The following is a 27,975-nucleotide window of genomic DNA, read 5'->3' as shown; positions in this document are numbered from 1 at the left end:
ATACTACATTAAAGTGAAATTAGACATTAATGTTAACAGTAAAAGATAAGATTGAGATCCAGTCATGTTATAAACATTTAAAGTTCTATGATATCAAACCATGGTACATTGCAAAGATTCTATGATATCAAACCTTTGTGCATTGCAAAGATTCTATGATATCAAACCATGGTACATTGCAAAGATTCTATGATATCAAACCTTTGTGCATTGCAAAGATTCTATGATATCAAACCTTTGTACATTGCAAAGATTCTATGATATCAAACCTTTGTACATTGCAAAGATTCTATGATATCAAACCATGGTACATTGCAAAGATTCTATGATATCAAACCTTTGTGCATTGCAAAGATTCTATGATATCAAACCTTTGTACATTGCAAGGATTGTATACTATCAAATCATGGTACATTGCAAGGAATTTATGATATCAAACCATAGTGCATTGCAAAGATTCTCTACCATCAGATTCTGGTACACTGCAAAGATTCTATAATATCAGACCCTGTTACATTGCAAGGATTATATAACATCAGGCACTGGTACTGTAACATTGCAAAGATTCTGTAACATAAAGTATTGAAAATAGATTAACACTATAAATAGAATAAAACATCCAATTGAAATAGTATTTGTATATACTTTCTATAATCTACTCTGTGTATTATATTTGTATATACTTTCTATAATCTACTGTCTATTATATTTGTATATACTTTCTATAATCTACTCTGTGTATTATATTTGTATATACTTTCTATAATCTACTCTGTGTATTATATTTGTATTAAAAATGACACATATTAGTTATACAGTATATGGAGTGGACAATGAAATGTTTATGAGCAGACACTGTTCTTTATCACACTACTCCTATAACCGGCACTTCAAATACTTTTATTCCAAGATTTTTACTTGTTTGCTTAATTATTTATATTTAAACATTTTAATAATTCCATTTCTTACTATTTACACTGATGAACAATCTACCAGCAGTAGACTCGTTACTATATCCTATGTTTATATGTTGGTCCAGTTCGCTTCTGATTCAACAATGTGGCTGCTCAATCGAAGCAACAACAATCATTTGTAAAGTCTACTAAAAGGTATCATGTTACAATTATATGTGTATAAAAAGTGGCAAAATTCTTGGCAAACATTTATTACATTGTTACCATTCCACTCGTTAAGGTAAAGGTTAGTGTAGCATAGATTCTGAATATTAAGTCAGTGTCAAAAAATATAAAATATAAAATATAAATACAATTTGTTGGTATTAGAAAAAATATAACTAAAGATTCAAATAATTAAGAAGCTTTTGTTGGCATGGTGATGCAGGATTAGCGTGTTAAGTATTGCCTACTACACATCTAACTTACAATAGATTGAGTTGCTTTAATCCAATTAAAAATCCATCTGAAAATTTTTTAAACTAAATTATTCTCCAAGTACTCCGAGTATATTTATCTTTCCGAAATATTATCTTTAAACTAAAAATCTAGTCAGATTCATTCTAAACTCATATTACATGTGTATTCTTTACTTTGTAAATTTTTCCAAATTCAAATTTAAACTAAAGTGGGTACGACTTAACTATACTGTATTCTAACATACACATTTCGATTGAAAACAAAATACGTACATTCGGAGATATCGAGTTCCGATAAAATGTGTAGCGTCAGAGACATGTCGGTTTCAGCTGATGTAACAAGTTTTAGGACAACTGTTCAAATTTGACAACTCTTAATTGACTACTATTTATTTGCAGCAAATATGGTCTCAGAAAGTAAGTCAAACAATGACATCAGATAGTCATGGAACATTTAAAAAAAAAAGTTTTTCAGCTAAACTAAAACGTTAAGTACTGTTACAGTGTTAGTAAGAAGCTGACGCGCTTCTCGCGAGATCTCGTGTCTGCTATAGGTCTTCGACTTCATGAATCTAGATGGATATGTAGTTGTGGATACAGGTTGTGAGGAATCTTAGAAGATGGTTTCCACGGTGGCCTCTCGTACAGTGAAATTTTCCCCTTGTATCTGGTCGCTAACTGGTCAGCTGTTAAGAAAACACACAACAACATTGACGGTTGTGATAATCTGTTCAATGCATTGAATTGTTTCAAATATCTGTACGGAGCATTAACTTTTAATTTACGGGGGGGGGGGTATTCTCCTTCAGAGTTCTGTACTATTCTAGCAAACCCCTGCAAAATAGTAAAAACCAGATATAAACTGAATGAATTCAGTAAGATTTTCGTTTCTACAAACAATAACTGTTGGAATGTAACAGATATATATATAACCTAATTACTTGAAATAATTAATTATGCATTAGAACTAAAAGCTACATCATCAAGCTTTTCAGTTTTGATTGAAGTATGTACAAAATTATATTGAATTTGAAGCGTGCATTCTTAAGATATAGCCTAATTACTTAATTAATTATGCAAATTAGTTATTACAACTGCAGGCTATATCATCAAACTTTATATGGCACATGCACTTTGTTATCGTCAGTGTATGTACCAAATTGTATTGAATTTGAAGCATGTATTCTTAAGATATAGCCTAATTACCGAAAACCATTGACTATGTAAATAGCTCGTTAATATTTATGGATGTTTACCAAAACCTTACCAGTTCTAGCCATTACCGTAAAGAATATGTGCACCAAATATCGTTTCAATTGAGCCAGCCGTTTTCTCACAGACAGACAGACAGACAGACAGACAGATAGACTGAGAGAGACAGAATTTTCATCCCTAATATACAACCTTCCTCACGGAAGGTAGAAATGAGTCCACCTTTCGATTTCTTCTTGTTTTCATGACGACCCCCCCCCTCCCGCCCGACAAATCTCAAGACAGCAGTAAGTTATGATAACAATGTTTATTTTGGCAATGATGTAAATTAGTCAATTTGGTTATCAGAATAGTTAATATCAAATTGTGGAGTACGATGTAGTCACTGTTACGATATTACTACCAATCAATTATTGCCAACGATACTTTAACTTTCACTACCTACTGGTTTCACTGAATTATCAATAGGTTACATAAACTTTGATCAAACAGCTGTAGCTGTAATCAATAGAACTACCATTTCGAAATCGAATGTCCATTCCTATATTTCATCCTAAGTCACATTGACAGATTTCCATAGCCGATGTTGGAAATGTTGGCTATAATGGCAAAAAAGGAAAGTTTGCCAAATAATGTCTGTAAACAATTGAATTGTAGGGACTTTATTACCTAATAATGTATTATGGCAGTTGCCTTGCAAATTGCATTGTGTGGGAGGACAGCTCCAAACTATCAGAAATGGTTATTTCTAGACCTAAAAGTAGGCGTCTCCTGTCACGTCAGTTGTGATCAATGCTCTAAGTTGCCGTTATGGGGTAATAATCCACCAAATCTATCATTATCACATGCATGACTTTTTGAGTAACAATTCAACTTGATGATTTTCGATGCTCAATTAAAAGCAATGACGGTAATACCTAGTCAGTCATCAAACAAATGTGTAAATTCCGACAGTCTTTCATTTTACCTCGTCGAAATTAATTTAGACAACATGCAATGCACCGATACATCACTTAAAGTTGACTCGAGCTGAGAATGAGTACTGTGTTAGAAGCTGTAGTTATGGGGATAGTGAATCTGAGAATGAATACTCAGGCTAGGTTGCTTCATGGCCCACTTTAATATGAAACATGGACATTTCTGGGAGCCCCTCCCCCAAAAAAAACCAACAAAAAAACCAACAACAACAACAACAACAACAACAACAACAAAACAAAAAACAAAAAAAAACAAAACAAAACAACAACAACAAAAAAAAAAAAAACAGGGCAAATTTCATGACTACTATTAAAATCCTTCCCCATTGAAAGGTGAAAATAAATACTCTATGAGTCAAATGTTGGATAAATATCGAGGAGATAGAATGTCATCAAATATACTATCGTCAGTTTATGTCGTCAAAGTATTGCCAGATAACGAATTGTGTACGTACCATAGGATCGCCTTGTAGGAGGAGCTGACGTCACCCTTGCCTTTGGTTTTTCTCTGGACGCTGGTTTACTAAATTGAGTCTGTGTTCCCACTGTTGTACCCTGTCGACTCGGCACTCGTTCCCTCGCTGTAGCAGGTCGGTCAAGAGGGCTGCTTCGACTCAAAGGTCTTTGGTTTGTCACACTGGCACCACTTGCTCGACTTGATGGACGTACTGCGTTGGTGGCACTACATGGACGTGATCCTGGACGTGATCCTGAACGTGATCCTGACCTACTACTATTTGGAACAGGCTCCTTAGCTAGCAAACTCTTTCTCTCTCTAAATATGCCATTACCAAGACGGTAAGTTATGTTTAACCATCTGGATACCTGTATTTGAAAAAAAAAGCAAACAATGCAATGTCTATTAGTATTATTATTATTATCATTGTAACACGAGTGACAACTATATATATATATATATATATATCCACGCTATTGTCTAAATACACTTCACTTTCCACTTTCAACTTTAAAATGTTCATAGAATGCATGTTTGTCCATGTCTTTAAATCTCTCACTTAAATGTCAGACCACCACTATAGGGAATTTTCTTTAGTGGTCTGAGCTTAAATGAAAACGAGGCTTACTATTTTGTAATTTTGACATTCAGTTTGTTTACTACGGTAACCCACCTTTGCAAACTCATTAGCTAAATGAGTGAACTTCATATTTGTATAATAATTTTAAAATTTTACTGTCTGGAAAACGCATAAATGTGTTCTATTCGGAAATTGTTCTACTCGTTAATCGTACTGTTCTTGGTAACTCACAGACGTGTTCTTAATAATTCCCAACACTGGTGATTTTTTTTCTGCGTTGCGATTTTTTCCCCTCGTGTTTACAATGGCTTCAAAACCCGATTTGGATCAATTATAAATAAAATACAAAGAAACTGAAGTTGGAGATGACAATTGAAAATTGTGTATGATTTCATCTTCACGACCATAAAATGCTATGTCTATGTATTGGCCTCAAATTCTTTTGTTATGTCGAATAAATAAAACTGAAATAGGCCTAAGCCAAATCGGAAAACGGCTATTGAAACGTGAAATGCGTGTATTATTTACAATATCAACTATTGAGAAGGTTGAAATACGACGCTGATACAACGTGAATAGATTCGATGTTACAACATGCTACATTGTACAGTCGTGCAGTCGCGAGCTTGGTGAAAAGATGTCCAAAGTGTCTTACCTCGACTGTGATACCCTCAATTGTATTAAGAGTGACTGGTAATAAGTTAACGACTGCTCCATACAGACTCACTTCTCCTGTGTTTAACCCCCGGAATTCCTCTATGGTTTTGTATTTATGTAAATCAGTAAAGTCATTGTCTTCGTTCATGAATTTCTCCCAGAATGCCAATTCTGCTAAAATCTTAACACCCGTCGCTTCTTGCTCTGGATGTACGGTCAGTTGCTCGACAGGTTCACCAAGCCAATCTCTGACATTATCTGCAAGTTGACGCAGTATGCTACTCAGGTGAACGAAGTAGCCCAGGAGTACAGTGTAATGGGTCTTTCTTTCACCGTCCAGCTTTTGTGATATTCGATAACAGTCTTGTATCTGGCCAATTGTCAAAATTGATGGTCCGTAAGAACGATGACGAGATAAGGGACATCTTTCCAAGGCATCGATAAAACTTCTAGTCTGTTGGAACAGTCTCTTATATTCACTCATTTTAATCTTACGTACTTCGTCCGTCAGTTGACCATTGGCTTCCTGCATATGCTGCAACACTTTATCATGGTCATAGCGCGGTATGTTCGACATATTTACTGACCTGCAGAAGAAAGTGATACCATTTGGTGAACAATTTGTATAAAAAAACTACTGAAATATGACTTTGAATAGACTTTGACGATAACAGTGCTAGTTATGAGTCGGGCAACCAGGTTTAATTGGTTGTGTTTAGGACAAACAAACAAACAAACAAACAAACAAACATTACGTCAAAGCTTGATCGGTTATGTTTACGACGACAAATAAGAAAATAATGATATGTCAAACTAAAGTTGACAAACGTGGTAGATATGAATGACAACATGATTACATATAATGTCTATGCAACGATATGAATGACAATATGATTACACAATGTACATGTAATGTCTATACAACGAAAATGTTGTAAATAACTATCCTGAAAATACAGATAGTGATAATGATTTTCAAATTTGCAACATTTACATTAACAACCTTGCAACGAATAATAAAATGTTGATGTATTTCAGAACTGTAGTTGAATGAATATATCAATTTTGAAAATCGTCTAAAGATAATAGAGCATTGAAAAACCCCTTATCATCATGTTTGTTTTCATAGAACAGGAAGCGTCACAAGTTGAGGTCAAGTTTGTGTCATAGCCACACAATGCCTAATGGTACTGTACAAAAATACTTTTCTCAAACAAGCTATTATAGGTGTGCATACAAGTAGAAATTGGTGTGGAAAGCGACCCGGTTTTCTGCAAATGTTTGCAGCATACATGTATTTCGGGACAATACCTTATAATTGAGAATAGAATGTCTTATTTGTTGTAATTACTCTTGATGTGCATCAAAAGACTAAGACTGCATTGCCTGGCAACCATAGCAAATAACAATAAAGGAACGTAGAGACCAGGTCAAAGGTCAAACTAACATTAATACGTTGACCTTAAAGTCTATTCAATTGTAAATTGAAGTGATAACTCGACGTACGCAATGTGTATGCGTTACACAATGGACGGTGTCGAGGACATCGACCTGCACGACTAGCGCTGACTGTCTGCATATGGACAGAAAAACAAACTGATTGGGACACTGTTTGTAAATTTAAATAGCCTAGTTCCTAACGACCGTGTTCCGATTTTACACCACGTTATCTTCAGGCATGGTAAATTAAGGGATGTATGTAAAATCGGAACACGGTCGTCAGGAACTAGACAGTACATTTACATGTATAGGCAGTCGGAGATATCAAGTTGCAATATGTGAAGGAAGGAACTACAGCAACACAGAACGTCAATTTTGGACTGCAAAATAACACCTCGTAATACGCCTATATGATAGAGGTATTAGGGAAACCCCTTTCACTGGGTGACCCTAAAACGAATGACAACCTGAATGACGGAAAACGAATGACAGCATTTCTAGGTGGTAAACAGTGGAATGACACCCTTTTCTACATTCAGTTAGTTGAATGACACCCTCTGCACTGTAAAACCAGTGGAATGACAGCCGCCACTCTATAAAATAAGTGGAATGACAGCATTTTCAATGCTTTAGAACTGGAATGACAGCATTTCTAGGTGGTAAACAGTGGAATGACACCCTTTTCTACATTCAGTTAGTTGAATGACACACTCTGCACTGTAGAACCACTGGAATGACAGCCGCCACTCTATAAAATAAGTGGAATGACAGCATTTTTAATGCTTTGGAACTGGAATGACAGCATTTCTAGGTGGTAAACAGTGGAATGACACCCTTTTCTACAATCAGCTAGTTGAATGACACCCTCTGCACTGTAGAACCACTGGAATGACAGCCGCCACTCTATAAAATAAGTGGAATGACAGCATTTTCAATGCTTTAGAACTGGAATGACAGCATTTCTAGGTGGTAAACAGTGGAATGACACCCTTTTCTACATTCAGTTAGTTGAATGACACACTCTGCACTGTAGAACCAGTGGAATGACAGCCGCCACTCTATAAAATAAGTGGAATGACAGCATTTTCAATGTTTTAGAACTGGAATGACAGCATTTCTAGGTGGTAAACAGTGGAATGACACCCTTTTCTACATTCAGTTAGTTGAATGACACCCTCTGCACTGTAGAACCAGTGGAATGACAGCCGCCACTCTATAAAATAAGTGGAATGACAGCATTTTTAATGCTTTGGAACTGGAATGACAGCATTTCTAGGTGGTAAACAGTGGAATGACACCCTTTTCTACATTCAGTTAGTTGAATGACACACTCTGCACTGTAAAACCAGTGGAATGACAGCCGCCACTCTATAAAATAAGTGGAATGACAGCATTTTCAATGCTTTAGAACAGGAATGACAGCATTTCTAGGTGGTAAACAGTGGAATGACACCCTTTTCTACAATCAGTTAGTTGAATGACACACTCTGCACTGTAGAACCACTGGAATGACAGCCGCCACTCTATAAAATAAGTGGAATGACAGCATTTTCAATGCTTTAGAACTGGAATGACAGCATTTCTAGGTGGTAAACAGTGGAATGACACCCTTTTCTACATTCAGTTAGTTGAATGACACACTCTGCACTGTAGAACCAGTGGAATGACAGCCGCCACTCTATAAAATAAGTGGAATGACAGCATTTTTAATGCTTTGGAACTGGAATGACAGCATTTCTAGGTGGTAAACAGTGGAATGACACCCTTTTCTACATTCAGTTAGTTGAATGACACCCTCTGCACTGTAAAACCACTGGAATGACAGCCGCCACTCTATAAAATAAGTGGAATGACAGCATTTTCAATGCTTTAGAACTGGAATGACAGCATTTCTAGGTGGTAAACAGTGGAATGACACCCTTTTCTACATTCAGTTAGTTGAATGACACACTCTGCACTGTAGAACCAGTGGAATGACAGCCGCCACTCTATAAAATAAGTGGAATGACAGCATTTTCAATGTTTTAGAACTGGAATGACAGCATTTCTAGGTGGTAAACAGTGGAATGACACCCTTTTCTACATTCAGTTAGTTGAATGACACCCTCTGCACTGTAGAACCAGTGGAATGACAGCCGCCACTCTATAAAATAAGTGGAATGACAGCATTTTTAATGCTTTGGAACTGGAATGACAGCATTTCTAGGTGGTAAACAGTGGAATGACACCCTTTTCTACATTCAGTTAGTTGAATGACACACTCTGCACTGTAAAACCAGTGGAATGACAGCCGCCACTCTATAAAATAAGTGGAATGACAGCATTTTCAATGCTTTAGAACAGGAATGACAGCATTTCTAGGTGGTAAACAGTGGAATGACACCCTTTTCTACAATCAGTTAGTTGAATGACACACTCTGCACTGTAGAACCACTGGAATGACAGCCGCCACTCTATAAAATAAGTGGAATGACAGCATTTTCAATGCTTTAGAACTGGAATGACAGCATTTCTAGGTGGTAAACAGTGGAATGACACCCTTTTCTACATTCAGTTAGTTGAATGACACACTCTGCACTGTAGAACCAGTGGAATGACAGCCGCCACTCTATAAAATAAGTGGAATGACAGCATTTTTAATGCTTTGGAACTGGAATGACAGCATTTCTAGGTGGTAAACAGTGGAATGACACCCTTTTCTACATTCAGTTAGTTGAATGACACCCTCTGCACTGTAAAACCACTGGAATGACAGCCGCCACTCTATAAAATAAGTGGAATGACAGCATTTTCAATGTTTTAGAACTGGAATGACAGCATTTCTAGGTGGTAAACAGTGGAATGACACCCTTTTCTACATTCAGTTAGTTGAATGACACCCTCTGCACTGTAGAACCAGTGGAATGACAGCCGCCACTCTATAAAATAAGTGGAATGACAGCATTTTTAATGCTTTGGAACTGGAATGACAGCATTTCTAGGTGGTAAACAGTGGAATGACACCCTTTTCTACATTCAGTTAGTTGAATGACACCCTCTGCACTGTAGAACCAGTGGAATGACAGCCGCCACTCTATAAAATAAGTGGAATGACAGCATTTTTAATGCTTTGGAACTGGAATGACAGCATTTCTAGGTGGTAAACAGTGGAATGACACCCTTTTCTACATTCAGTTAGTTGAATGACACACTCTGCACTGTAAAACCAGTGGAATGACAGCCGCCACTCTATAAAATAAGTGGAATGACAGCATTTTCAATGCTTTAGAACAGGAATGACAGCATTTCTAGGTGGTAAACAGTGGAATGACACCCTTTTCTACAATCAGTTAGTTGAATGACACACTCTGCACTGTAGAACCACTGGAATGACAGCCGCCACTCTATAAAATAAGTGGAATGACAGCATTTTCAATGCTTTAGAACTGGAATGACAGCATTTCTAGGTGGTAAACAGTGGAATGACACCCTTTTCTACATTCAGTTAGTAGAAAGGGGTGTCATTCCACTGTTTACCACCTAGAAATGTTGTCATTCCAGTTCTAAAGCATTGAAAATGCTGTCATTCCACTTATTTTATAGAGTGGCGGCTGTCATTCCAGTGGTTCGACAGTGCAGAGTGTGTCATTCAACTAACTGAATGTAGAAAAGGGTGTCATTCCACTGTTTACCACCTAGAAATGCTGTCATTCCAGTTCCAAAGCATTAAAATGCTGTCATTCCACTTATTTTATAGAGTGGCGGCTGTCATTCCACTGGTTTTACAGTGCAGAGGGTGTCATTCAACTAACTGAATGTAGAAAAGGGTGTCATTCCACTGTTTACCACCTAGAAATGCTGTCATTCCAGTTCCAAAGCATTAAAAATGCTGTCATTCCACTTATTTTATAGAGTGGCGGCTGTCATTCCAGTGGTTCTACAGTGCAGAGGGTGTCATTCAACTAACTGATTGTAGAAAAGGGTGTCATTCCACTGTTTACCACCTAGAAATGCTGTCATTCCAGTTCTAAAGCATTAAAAATGCTGTCATTCCACTTATTTTATAGAGTGGCGGCTGTCATTCCAGTGGTTCTACAGTGCAGAGGGTGTCATTCAACTAACTGAATGTAGAAAAGGGTGTCATTCCACTGTTTACCACCTAGAAATGCTGTCATTCCAGTTCCAAAGCATTAAAAATGCTGTCATTCCACTTATTTTATAGAGTGGCGGCTGTCATTCCACTGGTTTTACAGTGCAGAGGGTGTCATTCAACTAACTGAATGTAGAAAAGGGTGTCATTCCACTGTTTACCACCTAGAAATTCTGTCATTCCAGTTCCAAAGCATTAAAAATGCTGTCATTCCACTTATTTTACAGAGTGGCGGCTGTCATTCCATTGGTTTTACAGTGCAGAGGGTGTCATTCAACTAACTGATTGTAGAAAAGGGTGTCATTCCACTGTTTACCACCTAGAAATGTTGTCATTCCAGTTCTAAAGCATTGAAAATGCTGTCATTCCACTTATTTTATAGAGTGGCGGCTGTCATTCCAGTGGTTCGACAGTGCAGAGTGTGTCATTCAACTAACTGAATGTAGAAAAGGGTGTCATTCCACTGTTTACCACCTAGAAATGCTGTCATTCCAGTTCCAAAGCATTAAAATGCTGTCATTCCACTTATTTTATAGAGTGGCGGCTGTCATTCCACTGGTTTTACAGTGCAGAGGGTGTCATTCAACTAACTGAATGTAGAAAAGGGTGTCATTCCACTGTTTACCACCTAGAAATTCTGTCATTCCAGTTCCAAAGCATTAAAAATGCTGTCATTCCACTTATTTTACAGAGTGGCGGCTGTCATTCCATTGGTTTTACAGTGCAGAGGGTGTCATTCAACTAACTGATTGTAGAAAAGGGTGTCATTCCACTGTTTACCACCTAGAAATGTTGTCATTCCAGTTCTAAAGCATTGAAAATGCTGTCATTCCACTTATTTTATAGAGTGGCGGCTGTCATTCGAGTGGTTCGACAGTGCAGAGTGTGTCATTCAACTAACTGAATGTAGAAAAGGGTGTCATTCCACTGTTTACCACCTAGAAATGCTGTCATTCCAGTTCCAAAGCATTAAAATGCTGTCATTCCACTTATTTTATAGAGTGGCGGCTGTCATTCCACTGGTTTTACAGTGCAGAGGGTGTCATTCAACTAACTGAATGTAGAAAAGGGTGTCATTCCACTGTTTACCACCTAGAAATGCTGTCATTCCAGTTCCAAAGCATTAAAAATGCTGTCATTCCACTTATTTTATAGAGTGGCGGCTGTCATTCCAGTGGTTCTACAGTGCAGAGGGTGTCATTCAACTAACTGATTGTAGAAAGGGTGTCATTCCACTGTTTACCACCTAGAAATTCTGTCATTCCAGTTCCAAAGCATTAAAAATGCTGTCATTCCACTTATTTTATAGAGTGGCGGCTGTCATTCCACTGGTTTTACAGTGCAGAGTTTGTCATTCAACTAACTGATTGTAGAAAAGGGTGTCATTCCACTGTTTACCACCTAGAAATGCTGTCATTCCAGCTCTAAAGCATTAAAAATGCTGTCATTCCACTTATTTTATAGAGTGGCGGCTGTCATTCCAGTGGTTCTACAGTGCAGAGGGTGTCATTCAACTAACTGAATGTAGAAAAGGGTGTCATTCCACTGTTTACCACCTAGAAATGCTGTCATTCCAGTTCCAAAGCATTAAAAATGCTGTCATTCCACTTATTTTATAGAGTGGCGGCTGTCATTCCACTGGTTTTACAGTGCAGAGGGTGTCATTCAACTAACTGAATGTAGAAAAGGGTGTCATTCCACTGTTTACCACCTAGAAATTCTGTCATTCCAGTTCCAAAGCATTAAAAATGCTGTCATTCCACTTATTTTACAGAGTGGCGGCTGTCATTCCATTGGTTTTACAGTGCAGAGGGTGTCATTCAACTAACTGATTGTAGAAAAGGGTGTCATTCCACTGTTTACCACCTAGAAATGTTGTCATTCCAGTTCTAAAGCATTGAAAATGCTGTCATTCCACTTATTTTATAGAGTGGCGGCTGTCATTCCAGTGGTTCGACAGTGCAGAGTGTGTCATTCAACTAACTGAATGTAGAAAAGGGTGTCATTCCACTGTTTACCACCTAGAAATGCTGTCATTCCAGTTCCAAAGCATTAAAATGCTGTCATTCCACTTATTTTATAGAGTGGCGGCTGTCATTCCACTGGTTTTACAGTGCAGAGGGTGTCATTCAACTAACTGAATGTAGAAAAGGGTGTCATTCCACTGTTTACCACCTAGAAATGCTGTCATTCCAGTTCCAAAGCATTAAAAATGCTGTCATTCCACTTATTTTACAGAGTGGCGGCTGTCATTCCATTGGTTTTACAGTGCAGAGGGTGTCATTCAACTAACTGATTGTAGAAAAGGGTGTCATTCCACTGTTTACCACCTAGAAATGTTGTCATTCCAGTTCTAAAGCATTGAAAATGCTGTCATTCCACTTATTTTATAGAGTGGCGGCTGTCATTCCAGTGGTTCGACAGTGCAGAGTGTGTCATTCAACTAACTGAATGTAGAAAAGGGTGTCATTCCACTGTTTACCACCTAGAAATGCTGTCATTCCAGTTCCAAAGCATTAAAATGCTGTCATTCCACTTATTTTATAGAGTGGCGGCTGTCATTCCACTGGTTTTACAGTGCAGAGGGTGTCATTCAACTAACTGAATGTAGAAAAGGGTGTCATTCCACTGTTTACCACCTAGAAATGCTGTCATTCCAGTTCCAAAGCATTAAAAATGCTGCCATTCCACTTATTTTATAGAGTGGCGGCTGTCATTACACTGGTTTTACAGTGCAGAGTGTGTTATTTAACTAACTGATTGTAGAAAAGGGTGTCATTCCACTGTTTACCACCTAGAAATGCTGTCATTCCAGTTCCAAAGCATTAAAAATGCTGTCATTCCACTTATTTTATAGAGTGGCGGCTGTCATTCTACTGGTTTTAGAGAGCAGAGTGTGTCATGCAACTAACTGATTTTAGAAAAGGGTGTCATTCCACTGTTTACCACCTAGAAATGCTGTCATTCCAGTTCCAAAGCATTAAAAATGCTGTCATTCCACTTATTTTATAGAGTGGCGGCTGTCATTCCAGTGGTTCTACAGTGCAGAGTGTGTCATTCAACTAACTGAATGTAGAAAAGGGTGTCATTCCACTGTTTACCACCTAGAAATGCTGTCATTCCAGTTCCAAAGCATTAAAAATGCTGTCATTCCACTTATTTTATAGAGTGGCGGCTGTCATTCCACTGGTTCTACAGTGCAGAGGGTGTCATTCAACTAACTGAATGTAGAAAAGGGTGTCATTCCACTGTTTACCACCAAGAAATGCTGTCATTCCAGTTCCAAAGCATTAAAAATGCTGTCATTCCACTTATTTTATAGAGTGGCGGCTGTCATTCCACTGGTTCTACAGTGCAGAGGGTGTCATTCAACTAACTGAATGTAGAAAAGTGTGTCATTCCACTGTTTACCACCTAGAAATGCTGTCATTCCAGTTCCAAAGCATTGAAAATGCTGTCATTCCACTTATTTTATAGAGTGGCGGCTGTCATTCCAGTGGTTCTACAGTGCAGAGTGTGTCATTCAACTAACTGATTGTAGAAAAGGGTGTCATTCCACTGTTTACCACCTAGAAATGCTGTCATTCCAGTTCCAAAGCATTAAAAATGCTGTCATTCCACTTATTTTATAGAGTGGCGGCTGTCATTCCAGTGGTTCTACAGTGCAGAGTGTGTCATTCAACTAACTGAATGTAGAAAAGGGTGTCATTCCACTGTTTACCACCTAGAAATGCTGTCATTCCAGTTCTAAAGCATTGAAAATGCTGTCATTCCACTTATTTTATAGAGTGGCGGCTGTCATTCCACTGGTTTTACAGTGCAGAGGGTGTCATTCAACTAACTGAATGTAGAAAAGGGTGTCATTCCACTGTTTACCACCTAGAAATGCTGTCATTCGTTTTCCGTCATTCAGGTTGTCATTCGTTTTAGGGTCACCCCCTTTCACTTCCATTATATGACGAAACATCAAAATTAGGCTTCATAGTAAACACGTCACATATAAGATTACAACGTCAAAATTGGTCTGCAAATGACCCCCTCATATAAATTAAGCTTTAGACTGCAACGTCATTGGATAATTTCCCACTACTATCGCCATGCCGATGTGTGTGAAGGCACTGCATTAATAAATACCTGTGTTTGGCTGAGCTGAAGACCACAATTCAACTCCCAATGATTATACATGTATTGACACACTCCTAACATCCGGAGAGAGGTCAACATCTCCATTACACTATCCCTAGTATCTTACCCAACTACTCCCGTTTTACACCTGTGAGACCCACTTCTCTCCTCACACCACAACTGACTATTAATTCATTACATGGTTGTCAGCAGCAATTCCATATAGGCTGTTATCATGGTACCTATTATTATATTAAACTTTAACCTTAACCCTAACCTGGATTGCAGCAATGGGATTTTGGAACTGGTGGCAGGATGACAACAAACCCCAAAATAATGCAATGTTGGGTAATACAACGAGTCAAAGTAAAATGTGACCTCACCCAATCCTATTTTCTAAAATATGGCCCTCCCCCAAAAGCCGGTTTTTAAGATGTGACCCTCCCCCAATTCCCCTGCCCCCTTGTAAATACTGAAGGTTCCCTAAGGGGAGACCACTTCTACCTTCATGCTCACAAACACTACAACGTCAACACCTTACATATGCATGAGATGAAACGTCAAAATTGGACTGCAAAGTATTTAACATCTCAACTGACTGGACTGCAAAGTAACATCTCAACTGACTGGACTGCAAAGTATTTAACATCTCAACTGACTGGACTGCAAAGTATTTAACATCTCAACTGACTGGACTGCAAAGTAACATCTCAACTGACTGGACTGCAAAGTATTTAACATCTCAACTGACTGGACTGCAAAGTAACATCTCAACTGACTGGACTGCAAAGTAACATCTCAACTGACTGGACTGCAAAGTATTTAACATCTCAACTGACTGGACTGCAAAGTATTTAACATCTCAACTGACTGGACTGCAAAGTAACATCTCAACTGATTGGACTGAAAAGTAACATCTCAACTGATTGGAATGCAAAGTAACATCTCAACTGATTGGACTGAAAAGTAACATCTCAACTGATTGGACTGCAAAGTAACATCTCAACTGATTGGACTGCGAAGTAACATCTCAACTGATGGCGTGATGTACGACCATCCTTTAATTTACAAAATTTCTACTATATCGTTAGATTTGATGTCAACCCCCACCACCCCACCACCCCATCCGCCAAATTCAACATGTGCATGTATGGACATATAGGTTAACATTCTCCGCTTGTATAAATAGTTCCTGCTTATATGCCTCCTTGATTCATTATGTACAGTAGATAGCATTATATAAAATATCCCCTTCACTATATACAAATACTAACTATCCCCTTCACTATATACACATACAAAATATCCCCTTCACTATATACCAATACTAACTATCCCCTTCACTATATACAATTACTAACTATCCCCTTCACTATATACAAATACTAACTATCCCCTTCACTATATACACATACAAACTATCCCCTTCACTATATACAAATACAAAATATCTCCTTCACTATATACACATACAAAATATCTCCTTCACTATATACAAATACTAACTATCCCCTTCACTATATACACATACAAACTATCCCCTTCACTATATACAAATACAAAATATCCCCTTCACTATATACACATACAAAATATCTCCTTCACTATATACAATTACTAACTATCCCCTTCACTATATACAAATACAAAATATCCCCTTCACTATATACAAATACAAAATATCTCCTTCGCTATATACACATACAAACTATCCCCTTCACTATATACAAATACAAAATATCCCCTTCACTATATACACATACAAACTATCCCCTTCACTATATACAAATACTAACTATCCCCTTCACTATATACAAATACAAAATATCCCCTTCACTATATACACATACAAACTATCCCCTTCACTATATACACATACAAACTATCCCCTTCACTATATACAAATACTAACTATCCCCTTCACTATATACAAATACAAAATATCCCCTTCACTATATACACATACAAAATATCTCCTTCACTATATACAAATACAAACTATCCCCTTCACTATATACAAATACAAAATATCCCCTTCACTATATAAAAATAGACGCAATTTTTGTGTTGATAGATATTTGTCAAAGTCATTACATGAGGCTTTTTTGTAGTACTTGGTTGACCAACAAATCAAACACTCTCCGTGCTTTAGTGAACATTGGAATATTCATGGCAGTAACACCCACTGGTACTTCCATGGAATACTATAAATACACCTCAAATAGTACATTGAAATACTACTTCAGTATATATGGTATGTATATGACAGGGTCATCGCATGTTACTCAGGAAGCCCAACACCTCCGATGACGTCTAACGTCTAACGAATACATAACAAAGAAGATATCAATAGTTTGTGTAGAACTGACATTAATATCACCTCATACTCTCATTAAAATAAAGCAAATGGCCATTTTTGTATCAAGCGAAGCCATTCATAACAGAAATGAACACAAAGCACGATAGGTGTGTATAGAGCCTACCTAGTAACGCCGTGGACAATCCTATTACAGGGGTTGCAGGTTGGTCTACGAGATGTTACTACACGAACTGGTGATAATGATGATATCAATGCTCAGCGATCTTCACCAACGCAACACATAGACCAAACAGACCGAGTTCAACTAGGAGTTGTAAAGTGTTGTTGTGTACACAAAGCCAATATAGCAACGACAAGCCCTTGTATTCTCATGCAAATGTACACTACAACAGCTACATGAAAGGCTTATCAAACGGACAGCGCCACCTAATGGCCAGGTGTACAACAATCAACAAGGATCTCAGTCTCTCCTTATAGTATCTTCCATGGTCGGATCAACTACACCCACTTTCCCATTTTGTTGTTCAGTTTATTTATTTATTTATTTATTTATTTATTTATTTAGTACACGTAATATATCCCGGGGATTATTCAAGGTACAATAAACAAACTTTCCCTAGCCTTACGACTGTATACTAGATCTTAGGGGCGAGATCAATAGTTCAATGTAAGATAAAAAGGTGAATTCTTATACTTAGGCCTCAGACGCCCCCTCCCCCACCCTTCTAAATAAATTGGTCAAACTTGAAAATTGCTTCAAACCGCACAATCAATTTCAAGTCACTATGTAGTAGTAGCGTAATGCTATGAATATAAAGTCGGTATGTAGTGATTAATTAAAAAAAAACAGTTCTTTTGTTGTCACTTTACTTCCATTTCTCAATTCGACATTTTTAAAAGAAATGTTTGTATTTAGTGGTACAAAACATCCATTAAAGTATTTTGGTAGGATGAGAACTAAGATGGATCACCACCCCCCCCCCACCCCCACCAGTAAAATAATTTAGTTTCTTATCGTACACTGAACTGTTGATCTCGCCCCTTACTTGGTAGGCTGTTAGGTCGATCTATACACACCTATCGTGCTTTGTGTTCATTTCTGTTATGAATGGATTCGCTTGATACAAAAATGGTTATTTGCTTTATTTCAATGACATTACGGGGTGATATGTAATGTCATTTTAATTCTCAAACTACTGATATCATCTTTATTTATGTATATAGATATGAACTAGCTATCATTATTGTTACATTATACTGTAAGATTGGAAAACAACGATGTACTTTTTGTGCTCTTCAATTACTACTTATATTTTTCATTTCATTTCTTTCTTTCTTTCTGTCTGTCTGTCTGTCTGTCTGTCTGTCTGTCTGTCTGTCTGTCTGTCTGTCTGTCTGTCTGTCTGTCTGTCTGTCTGTCTGTCTGTCTGTCTGTCTGTCTGTCTGTCTGTCTGTCTGTCTGTCTGTCTGTCTGTCTGTCCGTCCGTCCGTCCGTCCGTCCGTCCGTCCGTCTGTCTGTCTGTCTGTCTGTCTGTCTGTCTGTCTGTCTGTCTGTCTGTCTGCCTGCCTGTCTGTCTGTCTGTCTGTCTGTCTGTCTGTCTGTCTGTCTGTTTATTTGTCTGTCTGCCTGTCTCACTCCAGCTCTGACACGTTCGAAAAGTACACGTCAACTAGTTTCAATCAGCGTGCGAAATTAACGCCGGTCCTTCGGCCCGAGACCAACAGATTTCCGTTCGGACCGACAGTTTTTCAGAATTACAACAACATATCGGTCCTTATGACCGACTAAAATTTGGAGTAAATAATAACATTTATTCAAAGATATATCCAATTTCACCCACACGAATCTGATCTTATGTTACCTATTTTACTCTCGACATCATCTCGTTCAAGTCAAGCGACACAGAGCTAGCTGGCTACGTGTTGTTGTCAATGTTGATATCATGTCTACATATGACGTAGCATACAGCATTTACTTTATGAAATTATGTTAGCAAACACATGATTGACCGAATTTCTCCAATTATTTTTGTCTTGACTAATCAGAACGTCTTAGACATTCAGACCCATTTTACGCATTCAGCGCATGCGTCTTTTCCCGCCATGATATAGTAATTGTTGTAAAGTTTACTGTTCTAAGTGTATGAAACTTTTAACGTGTTTGAGACAGTTCCACCTTGTATTTATAAAGTATGTGACGATATTTAGAAGACAGCAATGAACTTCCGAAGAAGAAGACGAATTTAAACAGACACTGTTTTTTAAAGGCTGGTATTAAAGCCGGTAAATGTTAGTGGGTTCCCTGATCCATGTATGTGGCAAACAAACTGACGGAAAACATATACAATGTAAACTACTCTGAAAATGGCGTTTTAACTAATAAAGAAGGCAGGTACACTTTGTAAAATATCTTCAGTACGATTATAGTTTTTTTTTGTAAAACAGTAAAAAAAAATGCTTAGCCTGATTGCTTTCAATTTGATTCATATGATAATGTATGTCCTGTCATGTTGTAATCAACGTATAAACTTAGAAATGTTGCATTTTTGTTGCCATTGTTGTATCTGGAAAATTACTGCATCATGCCAAACACTGGTACATATAGTGGATGACACATTACAGTACAGTTACCATATCACGCTCCCACGTCAAAAAAACTTGCATTGTAAGACATGTTTAGCCATAGTTCTCTTCATCATAGTCAGATTTCTTACACAAACAGTCGAGTCAGAGACGATACTCAATACACCACTGTATGGTAGACGGGTAGGGCTTTATGCAGTGGGGGGGGGGGGGTCAGTACATATTTGAAGGAAGACGAAACCGCTCCGTGTCACTTTTGTGGATGGAAATTGAAATAAAGTGAATACACAGTTTTGAAGAGGGATATTTACGCGACAAAACTTTCTGTCGTGATGAATTTGTGGGTCTACGTTCGCTAAGAGTTGGAAAGCTACATCAGCTGTTGCCACAGACGATGAATCTGACTTTGGATATGTGATTCAGAATTTAGTGAATCGTACAGAGAGGAAGGAGAGGACTGTGATCTCTTAGAGACTGCAGATAATGTATATTTAATGATTCATTCACCCATATTATCTACAATCTATGGATATGTATTTCTATGGTGTAATGAATACATTCAGTCTCAGACCACTACAGTCTATAGAAACAGATTATGCGAGAATGAATATCCATAGTCTCTGGGTTCATAGTTACAAATGAAAATCTCTACTCATAGAGTCAAATAAATATTTCTTGGTAGTGAATCAAAATTTACTTCCAAGTTATTTGTTGACTCTGTGAGTGGAAATTTTATGAAATAATAGTGGATAGTGAACAATTCGTTTTACCCTCTTTTACTTTAGTATATCTAAAGATATGTTGTATCATATTAAAGTTCAAAATCATTTAATCTGTAAATGTAGGGTATATAAATATAGGTTGTGAACGTGAACTGCATTGAATATGGACCAGCAGTTTTCCTTAAGGACCAGCAGTATTTGCTACATTTCGGTCCTTATGACCAGTAGTCATTTTCCCTTAAGTTCACACACTGGTTTCAATACATTTCCATCACCATCAAACTTTATTGTTTTTGACAAACACAACACATTGATTTTACATCGACCTCGGAGTAAACTCCTAAGTCTGTATTTGTTTAATGCGAGTAAAAATCCTTTACTTCATATTTTGAATTTTATCAAACTGAAACCTTGGAAGGAGAAATGAACGATAGTTACTTATGAGATATGATATTGTTGTAAAGATCAATCTATCACTCTATCACCACAATATAATCACTCTATCACATTTCAAGTGGTCACCTTACGTGGGAGTGTTGTGGAAAGGTATAGGATCCGTACGTTGCTGAACTTATTTTGTGAATGCTAGACACTCGCGTACTTGTGTTCACAGATCATAGACTAAATGTGTCAATTGTAAGGCTTATCACGTGACGATTGACATGACGTAGAAACACAAAGTCAATCATCACCTTTAAACAAGTTTTAAATAAGTATGTTGCACTGACAAAAATCACAATTGTTATATGGTACCATTTATCATCATTCCAAGTAGTACTACTAATCGTTGCATGGTTGGTAGATGACAAAGATGAATTACAGATATTTAGCCAACCACTTGTATCAATGCTTGCATATCAAATCAAATCATATTATATTCTATAACTCTAACAATGGATGTCACTGTCAAGGAGGAGCAGAAATATGTAGGTGTAGAAATAAAACTTAAAATAGTGCACAGATTGGAGAATGCTATCAATGATCAACTGGTACATGCATATGAAGCTGTGGCCATAGATTGTGGGCGAATTTCGACGAGGGTTTGAATGGAGAACGTTCCAGTGGCGAGATCCACCCTTTCCGTTTGGCGGCAAGTTTTTCGGCTGAAAGAAAGAAAACGTAAGTTAGAGATAATTGAGAAGTTCATTTATAAATTCTGTACAAGGAACGTGAATACCTGTGCAATAAGTGCATGTTATTTTTGTTTCGTGTTATGTACTCTTTTTGCATAAGTTAGAGTCCATAACACTTTCCTATATATATTTATATAATGTCTGTCTGTCTGTCTGTCTGTCTGTCTGTCTGTCTGTCTGTCTGTCTGTCTGCCTGTGCGTGTGTGTGTGTGTGTGTATGTACGTACGTACGTACTTGCACGTATTTACGTATGTATGTATGTATGTATGTATGTATGTATGTATGTATGTACGTACACGTACGTACGTACGTACGGATGGATGGATGGATGGATGGATGGATGTATGTGTGAGTCTGCCCGGGTGTGAGTGTATATGTTATTTCGGACGGAAATGATACTTCGTCACAACACTTTTGTGCCCACTTTTGGAAAGCTTGTAAACGTACCTATGAACTAACACATACTGCAGTAGCTGTTATTCTTTTCTATTGTAAATTCAAACAAATCGAATGAATGATTTGAAATGATTCTTATTGTATCCCATTGTATAATGACTAACACGTATATCTGGGAACCTATACCATACAAGATGAAATCCAAATGATAATTTCGTGTTTAGTACTTACCATACGGACATCGTGGTGTTTTCACAGCCTCTTGATTGTAACTGCGTTCATGGTAGCGTACGTTTTCACTGCGATCGCCCATCTCAAACACGGAGTATAACTGAAAAAAAATGTTGATAAACCACCTAGGTATAAATTACATTGGCTTAATTCATAGCTATCACATTAGTTCTTTGACAGAGAGTATGTTTGTGTTTGTGTTTGTGTTTGTGTTTGTGTTTGTGTTTGTGTTTGTGTTTGTGTTTGTGTTTGTGAGAGAGAGAGTGGGGGGGGGGGCAAATAAACCAACAGCATAAAAAGAACTAATCTGTTAATAAACTGTTTCAATAAAAGTATGCTTTGGCTAACGCAAATGTACAGTTACTATAATAATCTATGGCTTAATACATCTTAATTATGAAAGACATATTTCTGACTTACAACATATATAAGTGTTGCTTTCATCGATGTGAGATTTTCAGATAATATGTAATATATTAAAGTTTTGCGACTTTAACTTTTAAACCTGCCATTGAGCATGCGCAAGTACTACGGTTGTGATAAAAATACAGAAGTGTCAAAGTTCGTTCTACATCAAATGCCAAATTGTATCAAATACTACAGCATTTTAGTTATTTTCACAGTATACACCTTTACATACATGGAATGAACCAAACTTTTTTTCAGTAAATATTCACAGGTCTAGTTAATTTTTTTTATTTTGGAAATTTTACGTCACTACACATTTAAGTTTATGTAAATCAAAGCTTTATTAAGTCTCCATCAGTCGTGAGATTGTCACTGTGACTTTTAACAATGTGAAGATTACTGATTAGTAATTTTTATTGCTATTATGCTTAATCCTAATATTAGCTGACGCTAAATATGTGCAAAGTACATGGAAAACAATTTTCGAACTTGAAATAGGTCCTTAATATAGTTTAAGAAATGAACAACTGCTAGATTTAAAGTATGTCTTTTCTTATTGATAATCTTGCTAGCTACTGCATTAAACTATGAGGTCACGTGACTGTAATCGTAATTGCCCAATATTGTCAAACGCAATTGTTGCACCGCCATCTTTGATTAGTTCCTATTCAAAACTGTCTTCTATTAGACGCTTTGATTCTACAAAAGGCCGGTGTTATGATATCGTCAACATTCCCATGGTGCGATGCATGAGACATAACTATAGTTCTTGCATTCGAAGAATGTATTAGAGAGTTATACTAATATGTTATAAATATGGTGAATGTGTTTACACGGTTAAGGTTGCATTATGCAGAGCAAAACTGGCATATTATGATGCCAAGTAAAACCGACTACTGTGTGTCCTGCAATCGACCACACATATCCTGCCCTCTGACATACAATATATACTTTACTAGCTGAAGCATCCAGTACATTTTAAAGTACTCAAAGTACTCAAACCCTTTTTACTAATTTTAAAATCATTTATTTTGAGGCACCCCTTGACATATTCCAAAGTGACCAAGTATCCCCCCTACCCCGTGGTGATGTTTATGAATCCAGTCTTAGGGACCGGTCAGTTTCTTCGGTCTGGGCCCGGTGGGGGGGGGGGGGCGATGGATTTGTAGGGGGGTCACCCTGTTTTTGAAATTGGCAGTAGGGGGGTCATGCTGTTTTGAAAATTGTGGATAGGGGGTTATTGTGTTTTGGATTGTGATGGAAGAAAAAAATCCTTTTCTACAATGGCATAAAGCCTTGTCTGAAATGTGGTACATGTAAATATTTGTTCTTGTCTCTGTTCCTTACATGATATCACTTATTAGTTCAAACATAACTATACATATACATATATATGTATTACCTAGCTACCACACTAGTTACAGAACATGTCGTGTAAATGCTTGGCTGTTTCACAATCAATGCTTCACCTATATTGCCCTTTGGGGCAAAAGTGAACTTGAAGATTTTGTAATGGTAATCTTCATAGATAGTTTATGAAAGAAGTTAATCTAAATGGTTCTACTCGTCAGTATGAACTTGTCAGAGGGATTAATACACTTTCTATTTTGGACACTGCATGTTATTGACACTACAAATCATCACATCTCATCAGATTCCAGTTTCTATCATACACTAGGTATGACCACCTAAAGTTCTCTAACATACCGGTGACTTTACTAGACATGCAATATTAATGCCCCTATACCAATGTTACGGGCCCATTATTATGTAACATGAGAAACTCATTTAAAACTTCCATTTACGTTAGCTTTTCAAAGCTTGGAAATATTACCTCAAAGGCTGATCTGCCAGGGGGAAACCCCAAGGACTCCCTCACCCCCAGAGGTCACTCATGCATTCAACCAACAATCAAATGCACCAACAACCTTTTTACTGTCATTATGGTATCAAACGTTTCTGAAATATTTTCACCCAATTCTAATTTGAGATGATATTGTCTTTTAAAGATGTGAAATGTTTGCCAAGATAGTCTAAAATTACCTTAAACTCCAAATCTCCCCTACAATGATACTACCATTAGATGTGCTAACCTTTACTACATGTAGATAATGATGCCATTTAACTTTTTAAGAAGATATTTCAACTCTATGTAAGTTATAAAGAATAGTTTCTAATACTTGATGGTGCTGTCTTGTAAAGCATGGATTTAGTTATTGCTTCAAAGGGTATGAATAGCCTAAATATTGGCTAAAAATCCTCTAGGGCTTCTAGAGGGACACCCCCTCGGACCCCCCACATGAGATGAACATACCCCAGTCTCCAGCTCTTCCCCTCTTACTGTCAAGATGCTATCAAAGTATATTTCAACCCTATGTAGTTGCTTTTTACATGTTAGTGCTGTCTTGTAAAACTTGGAAATTATTGTCTGAAAGGGTCTGAATAGTCTCAAAATTGACTTTTCAGAGGGAAAAACCTCCTGGCTTTCTAGGGGGAGACCCACCCTTAGGACCCCCCATAAGAGATGTACATATTCCCTTCTCAAGCTTTCCCGCTACCTTTCATTGTCAAGATGCTACTAAACTCCTTTTGGAATATATTTACCCGTGTAGTCAATAATTATAATTATGATAGTGCTAACCCGGGATCTTATAAAGTAGATACAAGACAGTCAAGCAGTCCACACTGAGTCACGATAAAAAAATACCTGTCATGTGAATATTATATATGGGGGGGGGGGGTGTTTTAGAATTAAGTGATGGGGGGGGGGTCAGCCTGTTTTTGGTTTTTACAGATAGGGGGGTCAGTGACTTTTTGTCGGCCCGATTTAAGAATCCACCGCCCCCGCCCCCCCCCCCCCCAGGCTGGCGAAACTGACCGGTCCCTTAGCTGTTGTGTAATACGTATTTCTACTATATTTTCATATGATGCTTTAATGCAGTTGTAGTTATCACCTATGTAGGTTATATAACGGTCAAAGATCGATAGGGAAAGGCAAACATTCAACAAACCCCAGACCGCTACAACATATATGTCCCCCCCCCACACACACATACATACACATACACAGTGACCTGTCTGCCTCCCTACATACATACATACACACACACATATGCATACATACATACATACATACATACATACACAGACAGACAGACAGACAGACAGACAGACATACATACATACATACATACAGACATACAGACAGACAGACAGACAGACAGACAGACAGACAGACAGACAGACAGACAGACAGACAGAGACAGGCGGACAGACGGATTGACGGATGGACAGATGACAGACAGAGACATACATACATACATACATACATACATACATACATACATACATACATACATACATACAGACAGACAGACAGACAGACAGACAGACATACAGACATACAGACAGACGGATTGATAGATATTTAAATCAGCACGCTTAGATATAATCTCTACTTTAAAATGGCAGCATAAAAGATCGTAATCACTGTATATCAGCATTCGACACTCGTTGTTATCATGATGTTCGGTGCTGATAGTATCGATGATGTCTGCTTCTAAGTGTCAAATATATATTAATGATACTATCTTTTAATCAAAACTTCGTTGCGCATGGTGACACTTTACGGCTGGAATGCGTAGTCCGGAACATAGATGATTGAATGACATGTCTGCTAGCAACTACAGATGACACCCCTATCGGTATTAACTACGAGATGTATATATAGTATCATTATTGATACTATGTGACGAAGTTATGCAAAACAAAAGAAGAACAGAGAACAATAATTGAAACTTAGTTGCAAGAAAGTATCTCGTCATGATAATCAGGAACGCTTTGTCGATTATTTATTCAGCAGCAATGGACAGTATGCACCCATTACAATAATGCATCAATAGTAGTTCATTGTATAGTAACTAACTGAATACATGATGTGGTTTTCTTCAGTTTAACAACATGAACAATGACTGGTATGTAATTCATTGCCTCATTTGATATACCAATTACTGTATACCATTCGACACTGCCTTGTGACAGCAAACCCTTTTAACCTTACAGATAAAGAGCCATCTTGCTGATTTGACTAATTATGGCATTACAGCATAGTACTAGTAGCGCAGTGCTGCAGTCACATTAATCTGTTGGAAAACATAGACAATCGAAGATGGCGGAACTGTTGGCGTGTTGCTAATAAATTGTTTATATTTCGTGCATGTTGAAAAGGTCACGAACGACAATTGTATAGTTCAAAAGTCTACTACTATACCTTGCGTTTTATCCTTGGATAATAATTATACAGATACCCTTTGTTTGACTTCTGTTAGTCGTAGCAGCCTTTTAAGCGCGGGGCGTTGTTTGAAAAGAATGCTATACACCAGGGCTATACACTGTACCTGAATCGGACTCGAAGGCTTTTGATGGCTTCCTAGTAACAACAGTTCTTGACAACCACCTATTCTCATGCTAATGACAGCTGGACTCGTGATAGTGCCCTCAACGTTAAAGCACACGGTCACTAACCTATTTGAATGGGCATGAGATCATCGAAGTGTATACGCATGTAAATGCATAGGAGACGTTGTATGAACAAGAGAGAGAGAGAGAGAGAGTGAAGATATATATATATATATATTGTCTGATGATCGCACTATGCGTGAAACTCCGAGTTACAACCAAGAAAGAGTTCCAGTACTACCAAACCTATTACGCTCTGCCACTGCGGTATAGAGCACTGTCTTAGCAGATTGATACTCACCGAGTTATATATATATATATATATATATATATATATATATATATATATAGTTTTGGTAGTACTGGAACTCTTTCTTGGGTGTAACTCGGAGTTTCACGCATATTGCGATCATCAGACACACATATATATTGCATATATATATATATCATACAAGCAAACGACATGCTGAATTTGGAAAATGAAATTTATCTCTGATAGTCGACCGCGATTCATTGTATTCAAGGTTTTCTTGTAAGATAAAGTTGACTGAGAAATATATACATATTTTGTTGATTTCATAAGAAAATAAGATTAATTCAACCATAGGCGAAATATTAAGTTTATTCAATACTCAATTTTATTTTGAAAATAAATACCAGCGCTCATAAGACGGTAAATGAATGGCAGTACTTATTTGCAGACGGTAAGATGACAGTATTCATAAAACAGTAAATGGAAATATAGTACCCATTGCGGAACTGACATTTCAACAA

General features: G+C 37.4%; 1 protein-coding gene and 1 long non-coding RNA gene across 2 annotated transcripts; both read right to left on the bottom strand.

Moving 5' to 3' along the window:
• Window positions 1-30: 30 nt before the first annotated feature.
• LOC144437139 (uncharacterized) lies at window positions 31-17,607 on the bottom strand. Its single transcript, XM_078126004.1, has 4 exons — window positions 17,433-17,607; window positions 5,254-5,842; window positions 4,017-4,386; window positions 31-2,058 (listed from the first exon to the last, which is right to left on the bottom strand). Exons 2-4 carry the CDS (start codon window positions 5,830-5,832, stop codon window positions 1,937-1,939), a joined length of 1,071 nt encoding a protein of 356 aa, XP_077982130.1. The 5' UTR covers window positions 5,833-5,842; window positions 17,433-17,607; the 3' UTR covers window positions 31-1,936.
• Window positions 17,608-20,847: 3,240 nt separating this feature from the next.
• LOC144440454 (uncharacterized) lies at window positions 20,848-27,180 on the bottom strand. The gene is made up of 3 exons (XR_013481200.1): window positions 27,014-27,180; window positions 22,336-22,435; window positions 20,848-21,677 (listed from the first exon to the last, which is right to left on the bottom strand). It is a non-coding gene; the product is annotated as an uncharacterized LOC144440454 (long non-coding RNA).
• Window positions 27,181-27,975: the final 795 nt, after the last annotated feature.

This window comes from Glandiceps talaboti, chromosome 1, assembly GCF_964340395.1.
Source record: "Glandiceps talaboti chromosome 1, keGlaTala1.1, whole genome shotgun sequence".
Classification (NCBI taxonomy): Eukaryota; Metazoa; Hemichordata; class Enteropneusta; family Spengelidae; genus Glandiceps; species Glandiceps talaboti.
This window is presented reverse-complemented; position numbering and strand designations above follow the sequence as displayed.